At 41.1% G+C, this 20,299-nt stretch overlaps 2 protein-coding genes across 2 annotated transcripts; both read left to right on the top strand.

The window, feature by feature from the left end:
- The first annotated feature begins 230 nt into the window (after positions 1-230).
- On the top strand, positions 231-7,482 carry LOC139341578 (high-affinity choline transporter 1-like). The gene is made up of 8 exons (XM_070978138.1): positions 231-414; positions 1,350-1,466; positions 2,773-2,928; positions 3,829-3,977; positions 4,100-4,243; positions 4,584-4,737; positions 6,480-6,697; positions 6,922-7,482. Exons 1-8 carry the CDS (start codon positions 231-233, stop codon positions 7,480-7,482), a joined length of 1,683 nt encoding a protein of 560 aa, XP_070834239.1.
- A 5,197-nt stretch (positions 7,483-12,679) lies between these two features.
- Positions 12,680-19,198, top strand: LOC139341420 (high-affinity choline transporter 1-like). The gene is made up of 8 exons (XM_070977956.1): positions 12,680-12,863; positions 14,223-14,339; positions 15,751-15,906; positions 16,118-16,266; positions 16,378-16,521; positions 16,845-16,998; positions 18,196-18,413; positions 18,638-19,198. Exons 1-8 carry the CDS (start codon positions 12,680-12,682, stop codon positions 19,196-19,198), a joined length of 1,683 nt encoding a protein of 560 aa, XP_070834057.1.
- The last annotated feature ends 1,101 nt before the right edge of the window (positions 19,199-20,299 follow it).

Here is a 20,299-nt window from a genome sequence, read left to right as displayed (position 1 = left end):
ATAAAACATGAGGCAACATAAAAATGCAGGATGGCCTCTGTCTGCTTGTCAACTCACTGAACCTGAAGCCAGCTATTTTCACCAGAGGGCATCAACGTATCTTTAACGTGGAGGAGGTTTTTCTTTCCTGTCTGTCTGGAATTTCATTGCTCTTTTCAAAAACACTCAGCCAGTTAGTCGTTTAGTCAGTCAGACATCAGCAAGAGGAGAAGCCAGTCCACTAGTCCATCATGGCCGTCAACATCCCAGGAGTGATCGTCATGGTGTTTTTCTACCTGCTGGTCCTCGGGACCGGCATCTGGGCTTCTTTCAAGTCCAAAAGGGAACAGAAGAAAAGTGCAGCCACTGGAATGGATATGGCCCTGCTGGGAAACCGCAGCATTAACTGGGTGGTGGGAGTCTTCACGATGACAGGTGAGGAGAGCACAGTTGACAAAACTAGGACAGAAACTTTATCACTGGGAACTCCAAATAGTCATGATCGCATCATTAGGAAGTCGTATGATTAGGATGAAAACACTGTGCAGAATTGTTCCTCAAACAGCCCACAAAAGCCTTATGAAATTTACACTTAAAAATATTGGAGTTTAATCACTGGTTGTCGTATTATGAGGAATGTGCAAACCAGTATAGAGTTGATGTTGTTTAATGTGTGAAAGCAGAGTTAAAAAACACAAAAATTGTAGAAATAGAAATAGTGGTTTTATTTTCTTGGGTGATGCATTGTCTTTATTTTCATCCTCCCTGATTATTTTTACTGTTATTATCAAGGGGTTTTTGTTCTCCATCTCATTTTACATTAATTTTCTATCTTTGTTTTTGCGTTCATTTGATGTCTTCTATGTGAAACACTTGGTGAAACTCGTTCGACATTCTTTTTAACTTTAGGTTCTTACTGTTATTCAGTGTGTTTAGATTTCATGTTTTTCATTCGCCTTAACCCTCACACTACCACAACAAAGTGATTCTTGCCATTGCATCTTCAGTCTGTGGTCAACAGAGATAATACACACAGTGAAAAGTTTTTTGATTGAGAAGAATCTGGGCTCAGCGCCTGATGGTTAGCAGTCCAGCCAACGCTCCTGCCTTATTCTCCATCTTTTTTTAACACTGATTCTAAGATTTTCTGCACCACTTTTATTATTAGTTTTACTAATTATCTTCTTTGAAACATTAATTTGGACAACAGAATTTTCTAAACTGACAATAGGCTATGTTTGGGACATCATGAGCTGGTCCTCATGAAAGTTTATTCATGATGATGAATTATCATCCAAGCTTTTGTCTTCTGTCCAAATAGCTGCTGTCTGTCCACTCAGTGACTTGCTGTGTGTTCATCCATCCTGCAGCTACGTGGGTCGGAGGAGCCTTCATTGTTGGCACAGTTGAGATGGTGTACACGCCCTCCATGGGACTAACCTGGACAATCATGATGTTGATTGCATACAGCTCATCTTACATTATCAGTAAGAGTTTCAAATTACATCTGAGAGGAAACTGTATGTCTGCATGTGTAATAAAAAAAAAAAAAAATTGCCTGATAATCTCAAAAAACAGGAATTAATGCACATTAGAAAGGATTAATAATGATCTGAGCTACCTAACTTGACAATGAAAAAAAAAAAAATCACAATATCGTTGACATGATGTGCTCCAAGTCACCAGTTCGCCAATTTTATTCACCTGTTTAAACAGTGAAGCTGCTTATTTGCAGAATAAGCCACTGTTGCTCAAAGGCTGAAGAGCTCCAGTATGGCTGCTATACCAAAAAGAAAATGAATCTTCACACCTTTGATCCAGATTTTAACCTCCACAACAATCCACTTTGAATTTTTAAAGGGACCTAAGCCAGTGGAAGTGAAGGAATGTTTTAAGTCATCTGAAACTTAGCTGTGTCCAGCAAACATCAGCTAATTATTATTGCTGCACATACTAACCCACAAAATTGCATATATCCGTTATGTTACCATTAAACATGGGAGTCAAAATGTACTGTGGAGGATGGAGTATGCCACTTTCACTCATGGTTATGTAGCGCAAGAGGATCAGACCAAAATACAGATATATATACAGTAATTTCTGGACTATTGAGCGCACCTGAATATAAGCCGCACCAACTAAATTTAGAAAGAAAAAAAAGATCTGTACATATATAGGCCGCACTTGTCTATAAGCCGCAGGTACCCAAGTTGTAACATGAGATATTTACACAGAAAGACGGTACATGGAAAGATTTTTTAAATTTTTAATTACCGTAAATAAATGTTTTTTTTCCAGCAGTAGCACAGCTGTAAAACGACAGTAAAACTGCAATAACACAGCAGTAAAATGACAGCAAACGTGCAGTAAAAGTGCAGTAACACGGCAGTAAAACAACTGTAAAAGTGCAGTGACACGGCTGGTTAAAAAACATAACCAACCTACCAGCCGTAGCCTGTTAGCCTACCAGAAAAATCATTGGTCGCTATCTTCATCTTCCTCCTGTGCACTGAAACCACTGAAGTCGTCTTCTTCAGTATCCGAATTGAACAGCCTCAGAATGGCTGGAAAACTAGCATCTTCCTCGGTGCATTATCTCTTCCACCTGTCTGTCTTGCTCTTGCGTTTCCTGCGCCCCCTGGAGGCCATTAGCCCGTAAAAATCTATAGATTAGTCGCTTTGTTGTTTAGGCCGGGTTCACGCAGGGTCAGCTTTTTACTGGATATATTCTTTTTCAACTTCACTTGAATATTTTTCTAATTGTGACGCGATCTCTCCTTTTTTTCAATCAAGTTGGATTGGTGTTTGCCAAGCCAATGAGAGAGAAGAACTATGTGACGATGATGGACCCTTTCCATATCAAGTACGGAAAAGTTCTATCAGCTGGACTGAGCCTGGCTTCAGTTATTAATGATGTGGTCACAGCAGCCGCAACACTACTTGGTTTAGGTACAGTATATATGAATTTTATATACATACATTACATATGCATATATGTTACTGTGTGTTTACCAGTGGTGGGCCGTGCATTTCACTCATAGGCCTTCAGTGGTGTCCCTTCTGAATTAATCCACCTCTTAATACCATCATTATGACGCCATGGCTATAGAAAGCATCAATATTATACAGAAACGCAGTATAACAGGGCCTTGCATCACAGACACATATCTCATGTTCCGTGAATGAATGCCATTACGAAAGCAAGAAACCCAATTAACACAATTCAACAAGTCTCCTTTCGCTGCAGCCACAGCTGCACCACATAGTCAAAGCATCAATATTAACCTAATAAAATGACCAACATTTCAAAAAATGTCAATAAAATTCATTATACTCACCAAAACTTTCGATTATGTATACACAAACTTCATCCTCCCTTCTTTCCTCAAGAAGAGTTCAGTTACTCTTTCTGACCATCCAATCAAAGGACATGAAAATGCTGACATCATTGTACGCCTGCCAAATGGCTCCGGTGTTGCCAACTTGAAATCTGATTGGTTGAAGCAACAGTTTCATTGGCATTTATTTGAAGCTACAGGCACTGTTGATTCTGAAGGCCTCAAGGCAGATTTGTTTAACCCTGGCCAAAAATGATGGCTGACATATGACTGGATAAAAGCTCTGACATCAACACACACTACTGGAAGCAGTGCAACCAAGAGAAAAGCTATGAAATGAAGAGAAAAGACCATTGGAAAGAATTTCATATGTAGCACTTTCTTTGTATCAGCTATATGAGATACAGCGCCCTGGATTCTTTAACTTTAAATTAACTGTAAAATGATTTCTAATATTGCTCCCTTAAGTTTATATGCCCTGTACTAAAACCTACCTGAACTCATTTGACAGGAGGAACCATGAGTGTGGTCCTGGATTTGCCCTTTGCTATGTGCACGTGGATCTCTGCTGTGGTCGTCATTATCTACACGCTGCTGGGAGGCCTCTACTCTGTGGCCTACACAGATGTTATACAGCTTGTCCTGGTATTCATCAGCTTGGTGAGTTAGCTGTCATTTTCTGTTTTTGTTTGAAGGAACTTACACAAGGTATCAAAATCTCCAAAGGATGCTTTTCAAAGTTGTGTGTGTGTTTATCATTTACATTTTATTTGTCTCTGTAGTGGCTCTGTGTTCCCTTTGTTATGATGAGTCCTTCCACCATGGACATTAGCCAGACACTGATGAACAACACCTTACACGCTCCCTGGATTGGTCAACCAGAGCTGAAAAAGACCTGGATCATGATTGATAACTTCTTATTCTTTGTAAGGAAGCAACAATACAGCCTATAGCAAACACAGTTCAGTATGGGTTTAATAGTTATCTCAAAATGATGATAAATTACATAAAGGTATAAATAGCTGAGTAGTTAAATTGCTTGTCATTGTAATGAAAAAATCGGAGCGGTTGTAGAGAGGTTATCTGAAAAAGCATGTCTGAGGATAAATTAACTTTCCAATGACTGGAATTTAACATTTACGAGACAATCCCTTTCATGTGAATGAATGCTTCAGTGATAATAGCAGGCAGACATTGTGCCACATTTACCTGATGTGAACACCACACTTGTAGGTGAATTAACCAACTGTCTGATTTATACTGAAGGCTCTAGGGTCTGTGGGAAACCAGTGTCTCCATCAGAGGACCTTGTCAGCTTCTTCCACAACAACAGCCAAGGTCACATGTGTTGTCGCAGCTTTCACCTTACAAATGTTTGGGATACCTCTCATACTGCTGGGGGCAGCCACTGCATCCACAGGTATTAACAGCTTCTACATACTGGGGTAAGGTGTGAAAATGGTGTGTATGTTTTGATCAACACATGAATGAGTTAAAAAGATGAATTAGGTTCAAGGACCACCATCCATCAAGAAGTTCTGTCAAGCATCCTTGAGCAAGGCTCTGAATCAGTAGTTCTGATGTCTCTACTGATCTCTTTGTGGAGGGCCAAGAATATACTCTGAGAGATCAGTAAACCAATAATCAACAAATCAGCAATTGGCTGTTCTAACCAAAATGAAACTTGCCAGATTAATGGTTATCTGCAGAATTGAAAACACATTTACGCTCACCTGAAAACAAAAATGAGAATTTGTGGAAGTAATATGGCACTCAATGGTTTTTGATTATATCTGTTATTTTCTACACGAGGAATGAAGACAACAAAAATTATGAAATAACATATATGGAATCATGAAGTAAACAAAAAAGTGTGAACAAGGGAAAATGGATTTTCTATTTTTGATTCTTCAGAGTAGACATCTTGTGCTTTCATGACAGCTTTGCACAATATTGTAATTATCTTCACAAGCTTCATGCATTTATCAACCTGATTGCTTTTCCAACAGTCTTGAGCATTTTTTGGTTGTTTCGCCTTCACTCTGTAGCTGAACAGGTAGACTTTCATAACCTGGAGGAGTGTTCCATGTCACTGTACACAGAAACACAGATGATGGTCCCACAAAGCACAAAACAGATGGCATGGTGCTGCAGAATGCTGTTGTAGCCATGCTAGTTAAGTGTATCTTGAATAAATTGCCAAGAGATTCACCAGCAAAGCATCCCCACACCATCAAACCTCTTCCTCCATGCTCGGAGAACATGCAGATACCATTTGCTCACCTTTTTCTTGGCTCAAGCAGTTCTCTTCTTCTTGTTGGTCTCCCTCTGTAGTGGTTTCTTTGTAGCTATTCAGCCATGGAGACCTGTATCACACAGTCTCCTTTGAACAGTTGATGTTGAGATGTGAAACATTTGTGGGCATACTAATCTGAGGTGCCATTAATTGATGATTTATGAGACTGGTAACTGTGAAGAACTTGTCCTCTGCAGCAGAGGGAACTCTTAGTCTTTCTTTCCTGGGGCAAACCTTCGGAGAACCACTTTCCTCAGAACGATTGATGATTTTTGCCAAATGTTGAAAGCAATGAATTTATTCATTTTGTTGCATTTGCATAAGGTTAAGAGAGAACTTATATTTTCTACATGGTTAAATAGACAAAATCAGCACCATAATATAAAGTAGTGTCATCTGCATATAGATTAATTTGATGCATGGTAGTGACGAAACACGATATTAAATGTAAATAGGAGAGAGCCCAAAATGAAATCCTGTGGTCCAGCCTGAGTAATGGCCATAATTAGTTAATAGTTAATGAGCTGACATCGACAATGCTGACATGCTGATGTTTAGCAAATAGTTTTTACTATGTTCAACCACACCACTTTTTTTGAAAAATGGATCATGGTGTTTGTGTTATGTTCATGTTTGCTTTACTCATCAGTTAATATTTTGAATATTCTTAGAATCCATGGATCAGAGTGGAGGCCCAAATATCAAGGGTAGCTTATACATTAGTGGCAATCATGGCCCACTGTACTCCTTATATCTTATCACACAGTACTTAGTTCACACCTTATACAGTAGACCCATCTTAAAATCAGTCAGACAGATAATGGGAGCATTTTTCAGTCTTTCCTTCTTTTGTGTCCATGCCTCAGACTGGAACCAGACTACCTATGGTTCTCCATCTCCATATGAACGTGGGGAAGCAGCTTCTGTTCTGCCCATCGCCCTGCAGCACCTCACCCCACCCTTCATCTCCATTATCGCAACTGGATGTGTGGCCGCTGCTGTGATGTCATCAGCTGACTCTACTTTGCTTGCTGGAGCTTCTGTCTTCACTGCTAACATCTACAAGACCATCCTGAGACCTCAGGTGAGACAATGTACTTGTTTGTCAAACTGCTGTTTGCTATTGTGAAGGTTGTTGTTTATTTTGAAAGAAAGGCAATGGAGTGCAAGAAAGTATCAATGGTATAAAGTGGCATGATGGAGAAACAAAGTAGGAAGAAGAGTGAAGAAGATTAGAGAGAGGTATCTGAAAGCAGGATAGTCTCAGTCTGTTAACCTCTTCTTCTTCCTGTCTTACCTCTTCTTCAGGCATCAGACAGAGAGAGTCAGTGGGTGATCCGTGCTTCTGTGGTGGTCGCGGGCTTGGTTGGTACATCACTAACCAGCATGAAAAACAGCATCATACTGTTCTGGTTCCTTGGTGCTGAAACCACCTACATCATCCTCTTGCCTCATCTCGTCTGTGTCCTCTTCTTTAACATCTCCAATGGTTACGGGGCTATTATGGGCTGCCTGGTGGGAGTTGCGTTAAGACTGCTCAGTGGAGACCCATCTCTAGGGTTAGCACCAGTCATACACTTCCCAGGATGCACTCTTGAGGACGGGGTTTATGTCCAGTACTCTCCAGTTAGGACCATCTCCATGCTGTCTGCCATTGCTGCCATCTTGTCGTTTTCCTACCTGGCTTCTGTGCTCTTCAACAAAGGCATGCTTCCTGAGAAGTGGGATGTGTTCAAAGTGAAAGCCCAACAATCACCACAACCACTGACACCAACAGATGCTGCCACAGGACAGAATGAGAATGAGACCTTGAACAGAAACAACTCTGAGATCGAGGCATCAGAGCCAATGATGAGCACAAAATGTTAGTGTTCCTGTGTGTACAGTAGTATCTGTTGTCTCAAATTAAAACATAGACCAGTAAATGTTAGTACATCACACAAATTTATATATCCAAAACAAAATGCAAAATGTATTATGAAAAGGGTATAATATGTTTCAAGGTGGTGCCAGATTCAGATTTTTCTCTCTCTGATTGGCTTCTCTATTGTGTGGTTCATTGTACATGCTCATTCATTCTCTTAGTTCGAAAAGGTCTCAAAAACACTAAATACACAAGATACAATACAAATGCACAATACAACAAAAGAGCAATAGTTGACTTTTGTTTGCGTTCAGGTTTCCTGTTTTTATGATTGTGGTTTTGTGAGGTAATTCCTTTTTTTGCAATGGGTTTTTTGGTTGCAGTACTGCACTTGACCAATGTGACAACGTTGGTATTACAAATTAAAATTAAGCATACATTCCCAGATCAGTGTGTTTTGTATCAGTCAGTTGTTATAGTGTTGTGATATAAAAAAGATTTTAACCATTTCAGAACATATTTTATTATCTGAAGGGGGAATTTGAACCCAAAGTGTGATCTTTGATATTTATTCATTGTTTTATTCAAACCATAGGTCTCTATGCACATTGTGAGACCAGAAAGCTCAAAGTGAAACTGTCAGATTTGACTGTATAATTTTTGAAATCTCAACATACAGTCAGAGATTTGTGGGATTTGAATTGGCAATTGAAGCCAACCAGCCCTTGATTTATCCACCCATCGATCCATCCATTTGTTCTTCCATCTATTGTTACATTCATTCATCCATCCACCCATTTATTGTGGCAGCAGGCCAAGCAAGTTAGACCAGTCACCCAGGAGGAATCCTGATCAGCTGCCCAAACCACCTCATACCTCAACTGACTCCTTTCAACGTGAAGGAACAGTAGCTCTACTCTGAGCTCCCTCTGGATGTCTGAGTTCCTTCATCTATCTCTGGAGCTGCCATCCTATGGAGAAAACCCTTTTCAGACTCTTGTGTCTGAGACTGAGTCATTCATTGCGGGGGCAACAGCTTCAGCAGGGGACCCCAAACTTCCCTTTCCTGGGCCACATTAACCAGCTCTGACTGGGGAATCCCGAGGCGTTCCCAGGCCAGTGTGGAGATAGAATCTCTCCACCTAGTCCTGGGTCTTCCCCGTGGTCTCCTCCCAGCTGGACATGCCTGGAACACCTCCCTGGGGAGGCGCCCAGAGGGCATCCTTCCCAGATACCCAAACCACCTCAACTGGCTCCTTTCAACACAAAGGAGAAAAAGAAGAAGAAGAAGAACAATTCCTTTAGTCGTCACAATTGTTTTACATACAACATGCAGAGTTGAGGGGGAAACTGCACACGACATGCATTTGTGAAATTCTTTCCCGCTTTTTGACCCATCCATGGTCAGTCCTTCCTCCACGGCAGACCAGGAGCGGTGGGCTGCCAGTCGACCGGCGCCCGGGGTGCATGTTTTTGGTGGAGGTATTTTAATGGAGGATACCCCAGGTGAACATGGGGAGAACATGCAAACAGAAAGGCCCTTATTTTTCCTCGAGCAGCAGGCACCAAAGGCATGGTGGAGGACACGCCCCCAGTGCCCACAGCGGGATTTGAACCAGGGACCTTCCAGCTGTGTGGCGACAGTGTTACCACCGAGCCGCCGTGCCACCGGATGACTGAGCTTCTCACCCTATCTCTAAGGGAGCCACCAGCCACCCTCCTGAGGAAACCTATTTCAGCTGCTTGTACCCACGATCTAGTTCTTTTGGTCATGATCCAGCCCTCATGACCATAGGTGAGAGTCGGAACGAAGATTGACTGGTAGATCAAGAGCTTTGCCTTCAGGCTCAGCTCTCTTTTCGTCACAACGGTGCGGTAGAGCGAACACAATACCACCCCCGGTGCTCCAATTCTCTGACCAATCTCACATTCCACTGTCCCCTCACTTGTGAACAAGACCCCGAGGTACTTAAACTCCTTCAAATGGGGCAAGGATTCATTCCCTACCTGGAGTAGGCAATCCTTCGGTTTCCTGCTGAGAACCATGGCCTCAGATTTGGAGGTGCTGATCCTCATCCCAGCCGATTCACACTCGGCTGCGAACCTATCCAGTGAGTGCTGGAGGTCACAGGCCAATGATGCCAACAGGACCACATCATCTGCAAAAAGCCGTGATGAGACCCTCAGCACACCGAACTGCAGACCCTCCTCCCCCCGACTACACCTTGATATCCTGTCCATGAATATCACGAACAGGATTGGTGACAAGGCACAGCCCTGACAGAGGCCAACCCCCACCGGAAACAAGTCCGACTTACTGCCGAGTGCCCGAACACAGCTCTTGCTTTGGGCATAACCTCCAGACTTGACTATTGCCATAGCATCCTCTATGGCCTCCCCTCCACTGTTCTTCAAAAACAATATGTCCAAAACTGGGCTGCCCAATTATTCACACACTCCCCCTCCAGAGAACACATCACTCCCATCCTCAACTTCACTGGTTTCCCATAAAACAATGCATCATCATCATTCAAGATCCTCCTCATCACCAACAAAGCCCTCAACAACCTTGCACCCTCCTACTTAACTGATCTCCTCCATCGTCACTCCCCCAGTCGCTACCTCTGTTCTGCTGACACCAACCTCCTTACCCCCATCATCAGGACCAAATACCGCACCCTGGGGGACAGAGCCATTGCTGCCCCTGCTCTCTGGATTTCCCTGCCGCTGGCCATCCATGACTCTGACTCACTCCCATCATTCAAAAAACAGCTTAAATTCCATCTTTACAGGACTGCCGACAAAATCTAACAATTTCATTTTTCCACTGCGGTCTTTCCACCCTCTCTCTCTCTTAATGTTTTGTCTATTGTCTACTGTCATAGTAATGTGTTTTGTTTGATGTTTGTTTAATGTCGTTGTCTAAATGTTTTTCTCATATTGTAAAGGGGCTTTGAGTATGTAGAAAAGCGCTATATAAAACCAATGAATTATTATTATTATTATTCTTAAGGGTTGTCACAGTCAACTGTAAACTACTCCAGCGCACAATGAAGGTCACGATCTGACAAAGCCTACAGAACTACATCATCTGTAACTGGTCCCAGTGGACCTCAGGACATGTCGGACTGCTGCCTCCTTCAAGAGATATCTTCTTCTGCAGAGAAACACAGTACATCCAGTACTTCTCAGGCCTTTTATGGGGCACCTTTAAGTTTGTTGTTTGTGTTGTCTCTGTTATGTTGTAGTGATGGATTTTTTTGAGTTTTCATTATGTTTTACATGTTTTAAGCAATGTGCTCAGATTGCCCAAAATGGATTTCTTTTCTGGATTTAAATTCTGTAAAACTGACTTCCATTTCAATGACAGCGGTGTTACCTCCTTCAGCTTTAGCGGCCACCATCTTTTCCCCCCATCTGCAAAATCTTCTGCTGCTTCACCACTGTTAAAGAATCAGATTGAACATACACATACACAAGTGGTCATAAAACATAACGGCAAATGCTTCCATAATGACCAACTATGCCCAATGTTGTCCTCATCAACCACAATAAAGATTTTAGTTTAACAGGGCAGACTCTTATTCTCAGTTTGTTTTAACCATTTGGAAACAGATATTCTGTATTAGCCTGTTCAACCTGACAGGTGCCTGCTGTGATATGGTTTGACCTGCTTTCTGTCGCCACTGGGAAGACATTTAGCCAAAATAAAACAGGATTTAAAAAGAGAGAGGACATTTTACAGACCTTTAGGCAACATTTCGGATGAGAGAAACAGAATATAAAAACAATGGAAAGTTTCTCCTCTCTTTCCTGCTTGTCTTCCTCTCACATGCTCCCTTTCCTTCTTCTCAAATCTTTCATTGGACTGTTCAAGCTTTGAGTGGAAAGTTACAGAGCGGTGGATGGTTGACTGTTTTCAAAAATTATCCTTGTGTGCTAGCCACTACATTTCACAGATAAAATAATGTGATGATACAGACACCTTCTGGCGTTTTAACAGAGCAACTTTTGGAGCATTAGACAGGATTAACCTCACCAGCTGTTAGTTTTACTGACTTTATCAGATGTTTTTCTTATTTTGGATTCATATGTTGGTTGCTGTTCTGTGAGAATAGTGTGAAATATGAATTTATGTACAGAAAATTGAATTATAACATTCTGGATATATCTCTTCATTCTTGGTTCTCGTTGGAGCCTGATGAATGGAAAGTTGCAGAAGGGAAAGAAATTGCATCTTTGGTTGATAAATGGCCATTCAGTGGATGTTTTGGTGTCAGAGGTTGGTGGGGGGTCAGTGGGGACAGGTGAGAGGGTGAGGGGGGTGTGAATAGCGAGTACTAACCCTAACCCTGCACCCTTCCTTCTGAGAAAATCGTCATTGTTAAGAAGAAGAATCAGAGGGACAATCCCCTTCATTTGTCACACACATTACATACACGCACACATGCCATGCAATTGGTGAAATTTGTCCTCCGCATTTGACCCATCCTGGTCATCATTCCTCTGCGGCAGACCAGGACCAATGGGCTGCCATCCGACTGGCGCCTGGGGACCCAGTTTCCTTTGTCACCATTGGTCAGGTGGTGATCTTCTTGCATGTTTTTAGTGGGTTTTTTTTTAAGGAGGATACCCCAGGTGAACACGGGAAGAACATGCAAACTCCACACAGAAAGGCCCTTTTTCCTCGAGCAGCAGGCACCAAAGTAATGGTGGAGGACACGCCTCCGGCGCCCACAGTGGGAATCAAACCCAGGTCCTTCTAGCTGTGAGGCGACAGTGTTGGCACCGTGCCACCTAAACGAAGTGTCTCAGTCTGCTCTACATGGAAAGTGTCATGAGACAACCTTTGTTGTGATGTGGTGTTATTTAAATACATTGAACTGAAATGAATTTTATGGTTAAATTCAAGCTTATATGTCATAAAGCTGAAATTATATTGTTTCTCCTGTGACCAGGTTTTAAAAACCAACAAAACGTTAGACAACATAAAAATGCAGGATGGTTTCTGTTTGCTTGTCATGTTACTGAACCTGAAACCAGCTATTTTCACCAGAGGGCATCAACTATCATCGAAGTGGTGGAGATTTTTTTCTTTCCTGTCTGTCTGGAATTTCATGGCTCTTTTCAAAAACACTCAGCCAGTTAGTCGTTTACTCAGTCAGACATCAGCAAGAGGAGAAGCCAGTCCTCTAGTCCATCATGGCCGTCAACATCCCAGGAGTGATCGTCATGGTGTTTTTCTACCTGCTGGTCCTCGGGACCGGCATCTGGGCTTCTTTCAAGTCCAAAAGGGAACAGAAGAAAAGTGCAGCCACTGGAATGGATATGGCCCTGCTGGGAAACCGCAGCATTAGCTGGGTGGTGGGAGTCTTCACAATGACGGGTGAGGAGAGCACAGTTGACAAAACTAGGATGGAAACTGTATCACTGGGAACTCCAAATAGTCATGATTGTATCATTGGGAAGTTGTATGATTTTGATGAAAACACCGTGTAGGATTCTTGCTCAAACAGTCCACAAAAGCCTCATGAAATGTAGGCTATGAAATATTAAATTACAATTACAATTAGTCATTTGGCAGATGCTTTTATCCAAAGCGACGTACATTTGAATTCACACACCGATGGCACAGCATTGGCGCTTTCTGGGGTTCAGTATCTTGGCCAAGAGTACTTTGGCATGTGGACTGCCAAGGCCAGGGATCGAACTAATATTAGAGTTTAATCAGTGGTTGTAAAGTATTATGAAGAATCTGCAAACAAGGATAGAGCGGATGTTGTTTAGTGTACTTATATTCAGTGGTTTTATTTTCTTGTGTTATGCATTGTCTTTATTTTCATCCTCACAGATTACATTTACTATTATTATCAAGGGGTTTTTATTCTATTTTCTTATATGTCTTCTATGTGAAGCACTTGGTGCATGTGTTTTCCTTGTTGAAACTCACTTTACGCTCTTTTTAACGTTATGTTGTTGCTATGATTCAGTGGGTTGACATTTCTATCTCATGTTTTTCATTCACCTTTTAAATGAGCATGATGTGTGTTGTTAACCCTCACAGTTCTTGCTGTTGCAGCTTCAGACTGTGGACAACACAGACAACACCCACAGTGAGGTCAAACGCGTTGGAAGATCTTCAGGGGGAGGCTGACATTGTTTTTTTCCAGCTAATCAAGACTTGTGGTGAATCTGCATCCATCTGGAAATTGGGAGACTCTGTTATGTTTGTTGGTTTTGGTGTTCACCCATTAACTGTCAAATTCTTGACTGCCATCGTATGAGGGATGAAGATCACTCTTTTAAAAACCCTTTTTCAAAGAATTGCCAAATTTTGTACCATAATCAAGGCTGGACAGCCAACTGGGCAACGTGGCCAACTGTCACAGACTCTCAAGAGACCTAAGACACCAGTTTTACTGACAGGTGACAGTTTGTCATTATTTAATCCACTGCAAATTCTGTCCAAGCCCAATGTTTTAACTCATGCAGTGACCACTCTTCTGGGTTTTACATCACACAGATCACTTCACATGCGTGAAAGAAAACATCCAATAACCATTTTTGTTTGGTTTTACTAACAGAATTTTCTAAAGTGATAGTGTGGCATGATCATGACATCATGAGACGATCCCTTGTGAAAGTTTATTAATGATGATGAATTATCACCCAAACTTTTGTCTTCTGTCCAAATAGCTGCTGTCTGTCCACTCAATGACTTGCTGTGTGTTCATCCATCCTGCAGCTACGTGGGTCGGAGGAGGCTTCATTGTTGGCACAGTTGAGATGGTGTACACGCCCTCCATGGGACTAACCTGGACAATCATGATGTTGATGGCATACAGCTCATCTTTTATTATCGGTAAGAGCTTCAAATTACATCTGAGAGGATACTGTATGTCTATATGTGTAATTAAAAAACATAGCCTGATAATCTCAAAAACAGGAAACAAACAACATTAATAAAAAATAAATAAATAAATCACATTAAGGTGGAGGTGACGTGTTCCTGACTCAACAGTTTGTCAATTTTATTCACCTGTTCAAACAGTGAAGCTGCTTATTTGCAGAATATAATGAGCCACTGTTGCTCAAAGGCTGAAGAGCTCCACTTTGGCTGCTGTACCAAAAAGAAAATTAATCCTCACACCTTTGATCCAGATTTTAACCTAAAAAAAATTGTGCACTTTGCATTTGTAAAGGGATGTAAATGAGTGGAAGTGAGGATTTTTTTTTCACAGATAGAGGGAAGATATCTGCAACTTAGCTGTGTCTAGTAAACATCAGCAAATTATTATTGCGACACATACTGAGCTCCAAAATCGATTGCATGTATCTCTCCATCACTATGGAGGATGAAATGTGCCGCTTTCATAGCTGGTTCTGTACAGCAAGAGGGACAGGACACACACATAGACAGAGGAGGCAGCAGGATGACAGAAGTGATTTCATGATGGTCTTGCTCACACACAGGTATGGGTTGGCAGACAGGCAGGTACTGTAGGTCCAAACTGACAAGGGATGAACAAAATGGGCCATTGAAATACCTGAAAGACTGGTGAGGAAAGTTGGAACTGATGAGAAGGTGGGCAGGGAAGGTCAGGTAACTGCAGAGCTGATGAGAGAAGTGGAAACAGGTGAGTAGATGGGTGGGATGTTCAGGTGAAAGGAGGGAAGGTCCGAGGGCATCTCAGTGATCGAATAGCAGAGAATGAGATAAAGTGGAATTGGCAGCAATAATTTCACAATTGAAAAAAGAAAAAGAATCATTTTTGGCCGACATATCTTTTAATTTACACATCAACGAAATCGATGAGAACACATCAATGAATGAAATACCAAAAAATGAAAGAAGTGGAGAAGATGGTAATGCACTGGAAGAGTCCAACATAGAGCTGAACAGGAGATAAAACAGCTCCCCATGTCCTGAGAAGGATGAGAACTTTTAAAGCACCACAAATAACAATGGCTGTTATAAAACACCCGATGAAGATGAAGTCATAGAAAAACAAGATACATTTCACACATGGAAATGAAAGAGCAGGGGGAGTAAATAGTCAGTTAGAATAGTTTGAATTAGAATAAGTTCTATCTCAAACCAGACATCTTATGATAAGCGTGGAAGGATTATATATAGTATATACAAAGGAGTGGAAGAAATATTGTCTTGTACAGAATGGCTCAATTTCTTTACGAGCTATTTCAGAATACATAGGAACAAATGTTAGTGTTGGTGTTGTCTGTGTTTAATCCCTGTCCTTTTTTAAATCAAGCTGGCTTGGTGTTTGTCAAGCCATTGAGAGAAAGAAACTGCACGACGATGCTGGACCCTTTCCATATCAAGTACGGAAAAGTCCTAACAGCTGGACTGAGCCTGGCTTCACTTATTATGGATGTGGTCTGGGTGCCCTCAACCCTTCTTGGTTTAGGTACAGTATATATGAATGCACTTCACATACATATATTGCATACATGTAACTCTGTATTTACGCTTCCTCTATCAGTTCAAAACAACTAATGTATACATGGATGTAAATTGCTTCCTTCACAGCATCGACATTACTAACTATAAATAATATGAACTGGTAATACTAACACAAAACTGGTCACAAAATGTCCCTGATCGAATGTGTTTGACAGGAGGAACCATGAGTGTGGTCCTGGATTTGCCCTTTGCTATGTGCACGTGGATCTCCGCTGCAGTCACCATTATCTACACGCTGCTGGGAGGCCTCTACTCTGTGGCCTACACAGATGTTATACAGCTTGTCCTCATATTCGTCAGCTTGGTGAGTTTTGCTTTTTGTTTGAAGGAACTTACACAAAGAACCAAGCTCTCCAAAGGATGCCTTTTAAAGTTGTGTGTGTGTTTATCATGTACATTTTATTTGTCTCTGCAGTGGCTCTGTGTTCCCTTTGTTATGATGAGTCCTTCCACCATGGACATTAGCCAGACACTGATGAACAACACCTTACACGCTCCCTGGATTGGTCAACCAGAGCTGAAAAAGACCTGGATCATGATTGATACCTTCTTATTCTTTGTAAGGAAGCAACAATACAGCCTACATCAAACACAGTTCAGTCTAGTTTTGATGGATATCTTAAGAATGATGATAAAAAAACATAAAGATTTAAATAATAGACAGTTTTTCATTGTAATTTAAGAATCAGAATGGCTGGCGATTATCTGAAACAGCATGTCAAGGTTAACTATCTGATGACTGTACTGTAAAGTTGAAGAGACGATCTCTTTCATTTGAATGAATGCTTCAGTGATAATAGCAGACTGACATTTTGCCACATTTACCTGATGTGGATGCCACATGCATGATTAAATTAATCAACTGTCTGTTTTCCACTTCAGACTCTGGGATCTCTGGCATTCCAGTGTCTCCATCAGAGGACCTTGTCAGCTTCTTCCACAAAAACAGCAAAGCTCACATGCTTTGTTGCAGCTTTCATCTTTCTTGTGTTTGGGATACCTCTTATACTGCTGGGGGCAGCATCTGCATCCACAGGTATTAACAGCTTCTACATACTCTCAAGCATCTGCAAACCAGTAATTAACATATCAATAATTGGTAATTATAATTAAAAGAGAAATGTCCCCGAATAAGTGTTATCTGTAGAAATTCAATAACATCAAGTTCAGGTGCTTAAACCTTAACCTTAGAAACACCCACATCGGCATAAAACCTGGTCACATGGAGATTTATGTAAATTAATTGACCAATATTAAAGACATCCAAATGATGAAATAAGACATATGGAATTTTGTATTTCACCAAAAAAAAAAAAAAAGTGTAATCACGGAAATATATTTTCCATTTTGGATTCTTCAAAATAGCCATCTTTTGTCTTGTTTGGGAATTGTTTGGGAATGGGAAGGTACGTCCAAACTTTTGACCAATACTGTTAGACTCTAAATGTTGAATTTTGTTCTATTTGCATAAGGCTAACAGAGAAGTTATAGTTTCTACATGGTCAAAAATCAGCAACACCATATAAGATAATATCATCTGCATAAAGGTCAACCTGATGCATGACAGATGAAACACTGTGTTAAATGTAAATAGGAGAGGGCCCAAAATGAATCCCTGTGGCCATAATTATGAGTGTGAGTCCCAACCCTAATGTGCTGATATCTGTCTGCTGAATAGCTTTTAAACCAGCTGCAGGCAGTCCTCCCTCAGATAATAATAATGCCAAGAGTCTGCAGCCATGTAAGACATGCCATCCATAGGCACAGTGCTGCTTATGGAAAAAAAGAGTTACAAGTTCACATTGACAATGCTGACATGCTGATGTTCAGCAGGTAATGTTTCCTATATTCAACACCTTAGTGTTAGCATGTTGACATTTCACAACACCACTTTAAAAAAAATAAAAAATGGATCATGGTATTTGTGTTATGTTCATGTTTGCTTCACTTATTGATCAATATTTCACGCTCATCAGCACAATACTCTTGGTTTCCATGTATGAGTGGAGACCCAGTTATTAAGGGTAGCTTATACATTAATGGCAATTTTGTGAAAGGTGATTTGAATGATAGACCTTGGTAAAAATGTCAACTTGGCCCACTGTGCTCCTTATATCTTATCACACAGTGCTTTGTTCACACCTTAGTATAAACATTAAGCCCATCTTGAAATCCGTCAGACAGGTAATGGGAGCATTGTTCAGCCTGTCCTTCTTTTGTGTCCATGCCTCAGACTGGAACCAGACTACCTATGGTTCTCCATCTCCATATGAACGTGGGGAAGCAGCTTTCGTTCTGCCCATTGCCCTGCAGCACCTCACTCCACCCTTCATCTCCATTATTGGTATTGGATGTGTGGCTGCCGCCGTGATGTCATCAGCTGACTCTGCTTTGCTTTCTGCAGCTTCTGTCTTCACTGCTAACATCTACAAGAGTATCCTGAGACCTCAGGTGAGACAATGTACTTGTTTGTCAAACTGCTGTTTGCTATTGTGAAGGTTGATGTTTATTTTGAAAGAAAGGCAATGGAGTGCAAGAAAGTATCAATGGTATAAAGTGGCATGATGGAGAAACAAAGTAGGAGGAAGAGTGAAGAAGATTAGAGAGAGGTATCTGAAAGGAGGATAGTCTCAGTCTGTTAACATCTTCTTCTTCCTCTCTTATCTCTTCTTCAGGCATCAGACAGAGAGAGTCAGTGGGTGATCCGTGCTTCTGTGGTGGTCGTGGGCTTGGTAGCTACATCACTAACCAGCATGAAAAACAGCATCATACTGTTCTGGTTCCTTAGTGCTGAAATGGCCTACATCATCATCTTCCCTCAATTCCTCTGTGTCCTCTTCTTCAACATCTCCAATGGTTACGGGGCTATTATGGGCTGCCTGGTGGGGGTTGTATTAAGACTGCTCAGTGGAGACCCATCTCTAGGGTTAGCACCAGTCATACACTTCCCAGGATGCACTCTTGAGGACGGGGTTTATGTCCAGTACTCTCCAGTTAGGACCATCTCCATGCTGTCTGCCATTGCTGCCATCTTGTCGTTCTCCTACCTGGCTTCTGTGCTCTTCAACAAAGGCATGCTTCCTGAGAAGTGGGATGTGTTCAAAGTGAAAGCCCACCAATCACCACAACCACTGACACCAACAGGTGCTGCCACAGGACAGAATGAGAATGAGACCTTGAACAGAAACGACTCTGAGATCGAGGCATCAGAGCCAATGATGAGCACAAAATGTTAGTGTTCCTGTGTGTACAGTAGAATCTGTTGTTTCAAATTAAAATAAAGACCAGTAAATATTCGTGCATAGCTCAATGTTCATCACACTAATTTCTATATCCAGAACATAAATGTATTATGTGTATAATATCAATGTATAATATGTTTAATTCATCAAAGTCACTCTCACAGCACATTCATACAGATTCAGATTTTTCTCTCTCTGATTGGCTTCTCTATTGTGTGGTTTATTGTACATGCACATTAATTATTCTATGTTCTGAAAAGGTCTCAAAAACAGTAAGTGCACAAGATACAATGCAAATACACAATACAACAATACAGTCAAAGTGATATTTGACTTTTGTTTGCATTCAGGTTTCCTGTTTTTATGATGGTGGTTTTATGAGGTAATTCTTTTTTTTGTATTGGGTTTTTTGTTTGCAGTACTGCACTTGACCAATGTGACAATGTTGGTATTACAAATTAAAAGTTAAGTATATGTTCTCAATTCAGTGTGTTGTGAATCAGTGTTCGTTATTGTAGTATTGTGATATCATAAAAAATAGAAGATTTTAACTGGTACATTCAGAACATATCGTTTTATCTAAAGAGGGGAATTTGAACCAAAAGTGTGGTCTTTGATATTTATTCATTGTTTTATTCAAACCATAGGTCTCTATGCCCATCGTGAGACTAGAAAGTTCAAAGTGAAACTGCCGGATTTGACTGTATAATTTTTGAAATCTCAACATACAGTCAGAGATTTGTGGGATTTGACTTGGCAATTGAAGCCAACCAGCCCTCGATTTATCCACCCATCGACCTATACAGTACATTTGTTCTTCCATCTATTGTTACATTCATCCATCCACCAATTCATTGTGGCAGCAGACCAAGCAAGTTAGTCCAGTCACCCAGGAGGAATCCTGATCAGCTGCCCAAACCACCTCATACCTCAACTGACTCCTTTCAACGTGAAGGAACAGTATCCTACAGCCAACAGCCATCCTATGGAGAAAACTCTTTTCAGACTCTTGTAACTGAGACTGTGTTGTTCTTTCGGTCACTATTCAAAGCTCATGCCCACAGGTAAGGGTTCAAATCTAAACTAATTGGTAAA

This window comes from Chaetodon trifascialis, chromosome 13, assembly GCF_039877785.1.
Source record: "Chaetodon trifascialis isolate fChaTrf1 chromosome 13, fChaTrf1.hap1, whole genome shotgun sequence".
In the NCBI taxonomy this organism is placed as follows: Eukaryota; Metazoa; Chordata; class Actinopteri; order Chaetodontiformes; family Chaetodontidae; genus Chaetodon; species Chaetodon trifascialis.
Note: the sequence above shows the minus strand (reverse complement) of the source record. Positions and strands in the feature narration are given on the sequence as shown.